We start from the raw sequence: 3234 nt of genomic DNA, 5'->3' as shown, positions 1-3234 counted from the left end.
CCCCCCCCCCCCCCCCCCGACTGGCCCCTGGGGAGGCATATGTCCCCCCTGACTAAAGCGGCACCAGTCGCCCATGGCCACAATGTAAAGATCAAATATGTAATTACGTCAACATTTTGAAAATTCAGATGTCTAAATGTTAAGCACCTACAGCAAATAGCTACGTCAAAGCTGTGGAAGCTCAGCACTTCTAAAATTGAGGCCAGTTTATTTGTATGCCTAAATCTGGTGATGCAAGTTCAAAAAGTTTGGCCCCAATATGGTAGTAGGTAAAGAAGCTTTAGCTAAGTGAAATGATTTAGTTTGCAAAATGTTGTGTATATATTTGTTTATTTAGATGGAGCAAATTGGTTGACATTTTTCTGCCAGCCAGTTCGGAGCTGGAATGGATTGATTCTGCGTAAACCAATAGATATGGAGAAACGGGAGCTCATTCAGAATCAAGAAGCCACTCTGTTGGACTTGCGTAGTTACCTGTTTTCTCGACAATGCACGCTGCTAATCTTCTTGCAGAGACCATGGGAGGTGTCACAGCGAGCATTGGAGCTTCTTCACAACTGTGTGCAGGAGCTCAAGCTACTTGAAGTGAGTTGATGTATTTCTTAATTAACAACCAAGAAGTGGTCACAGAGAGCACTGCTATTAAACATTGATGGTATAGTACCTAAATTATGCTATAGATAGATGCGCTTTAAATTTATAATACACTACAGTTCAAATAACTGTGTGATAAAAATAAACATGAGTATTGCCCTTTGGAAGATAACTTGGAGTTCGTGAAAGGCTTAGTTTTTTTGTATGTAGTATGTTGATCATACTGTTTTTAAAATGTTTGGGCATTTATCTGAAAAATGAAGGTTACCATGAAATAAGTGAAGTAATTCATCTACTACTCCTTTGAATTTATTACAAATGGCTTGATGTGTTGCCAAAACATTAGGTTTGTATGCAATAACCAATATAGAGGTCTCTAGGCATTAAGGTAGGGAAGCCAACATTTTTGTATAGAGCAATTTGCTACAAAGTGTAGTTCTGCATGGTAAACAGTTTCTGCTCTTTTGCTCTGTTATTGCCAACTTTAGTCACATTCTTTTTGACCATCTGTTGTTGTTCTTATTCTCTTTCCATTTGGTGCCAAACATCATCTTTATATTGACCTCCTTTCTTTGGCTGTCTCTATCAACTTGTGGCAACAAGTGCATGTTGAAGCAAGCGACTGTATATACAGGTGTTCTCCTATTGCAGATTTTTTTAGAGCAGGTTTTTCTTTGTGCATAAATCTCTCCATTGCAGTATGGTCATCTTGTACCTGGGTGTATAACAAATGACCAGATTCCATTATTAGTAAATTGTCAAACTCAGAGTTTCCAGAAACAGCAATTTATATCATGGTGGGAAAACATCTTCTTGACTCCAGCTGATGATTTGTGTAGGTACTGAATGCTGTGAATTTCTGGTTCTTTATTAGTTTTACATGCATTGTAACTGCAGATACTCATTTTAGTCTGGGTATGACTGGAAGGGCTTAGTAGCAATGTGGTGGGGGCTGCTGATGGTGGCGTAGCTCCTATAATACCAAAACGTTGCAATCTCTAGAGTAAGGCAAGTATAGGGTGCCCCAAAACCCTAGCCCCCCCACTGCCTTGTGGATACCCTTTGGTTGGAGAGAGGCTACGGGTCAACATCACCCTGACAAAAACACACCCTTGCTGAGGTGTTAGGTAGTTGGTAGCAAATCTAATCTGTTGCTCTCTGGCAGAATCTCCAACCATTGAGGCACTGCACGGTTGAACTAGTTCTGGCCTTTGGATTCTGTCTTGAGTGGTGTAAAGGGGGAGTGGTAGGTCTAGGGTAGACTTTACTCCTCCATACACACTTGCTTAGGAGTATGCGCTGAAGGTCTTGGTGTGATAGTTGCATACATTGTGATCCAGAGGATCGACGGTTGCCAAGAAGAATCCTTCTAACTGTCTTTTAAATTACTGTGGCAGTAGGTTCCATAACTAAGTTGTGAGTTGCATTATAAATATTCTTCTTCTGGCTGAAGTGTTTTGCCTTTCAATTTGGAGAGTCATGTCATTCGTGTAGCTTAATACACAATATTCAGGGGCTCCCTGTACACTTATACCATTTGTTTTTTTATACTTTCATATTTTCTTTCTTCTTTCCAAAATGTAGAAATCTATTTTTCTAAATCTCTGTAAACTGGAGCTACTTCCTACACTGTACATCTCAAATCCTACCCCACGCCACTCTTGCCCTCTAATTTTTATTGCCCTTCTCTGGAACTTTCCTAGTGCATCTGCATTCGTTTTGAGATGAGGTGATCAAAACTCAGTGTGAGTGTTCAAGGTGAGACGGTAGCATTTAAGGACATGCCATACTATTTCTCCTGTTTGGTCCTCTTAATATAGTGTATCCACCTGTGTGTGTTTTAACAGCCACTGCACATTTAGCAGATATCTAAACTGAGTGATGCGCAGTGTTCCTTGTCTTTTGGCTAAAAGTTAATTCAGAATTCGAGTCTTTAATATTTTTCCAATATTGTGTATTTGCCTGTCATTTCTTAATACTATATTTACTTGATTAGAAGATGAGGTATTTCCCCATTTAACACTGCAGGAGGGGGGAAAAGCCCCCCTTGCCTTAGAAAAAAATATGAGGTGGAGGGGGCAGGCAGTGGCTCCAGCTCCAGCTCTGTCCCCAACCTAGCATTGGGGCTGGAAATGCAGCTGCTGCTGGCCCCCACTACCTCTGCACCCCCTGCCACTCCTCCACCACAGCCTCAAGCCCTCACTATCCTCAGCCCTCCCGCCTACAGCACCGCTGCTGCTTCCCGTCTGCTGCACTCCTCTTTACCTTTTTGCTACACCTACAGCAGGCTCTGTCCTCACTGCAGTCTGGAGCTCAGAGTGCTTGCTTCAGCCTGGCCCGTAGCAGCAGTGCTGGCTCTGCACTGCTACTGTCGGGCAAGTTGGAGCTGTCCCCAGTGCCCCAGGCTGCAGCAGGGGTGGAACCTGCCACCATGCAGCAAAGGTAAGAGGGACCAGGTTGGGGGTGGGTGGGTATAGACTTGAGGAGGGGGAGGGGCAGGGACCTGACCCTGTGGAAGGCAGGCACAATGGGGAGTAAGTTGTTGTGGGGTGGGAACCAAGTAGCAGGGGGCAAGCTGCCTGCCTCTCACTGCCTCCACACTGCCTGCCCACACAACTTCTCTACTGCTTGCCCCCTACC

At 43.8% G+C, this 3234-nt stretch overlaps 1 protein-coding gene across 1 annotated transcript in view; it reads left to right on the top strand.

Moving 5' to 3' along the window:
- TRAPPC10 (trafficking protein particle complex 10) overlaps positions 1–3234 on the top strand; it is a 92128-nt gene that overhangs the window by 40410 nt on the left and 48484 nt on the right. The window contains exon 7 of the mRNA XM_019524026.1: positions 338–585. Within this exon, the coding sequence (XP_019379571.1) occupies positions 338–585 (248 nt within the window). The remainder of the gene's footprint in view (positions 1–337; positions 586–3234) is intronic.

Source organism: Gavialis gangeticus, unplaced genomic scaffold (genome assembly GCF_001723915.1).
Source record: "Gavialis gangeticus isolate Ggan-Ray unplaced genomic scaffold, GavGan_comp1, whole genome shotgun sequence".
NCBI lineage: Eukaryota > Metazoa > Chordata > Crocodylia > Gavialidae > Gavialis > Gavialis gangeticus.
This window is presented reverse-complemented; position numbering and strand designations above follow the sequence as displayed.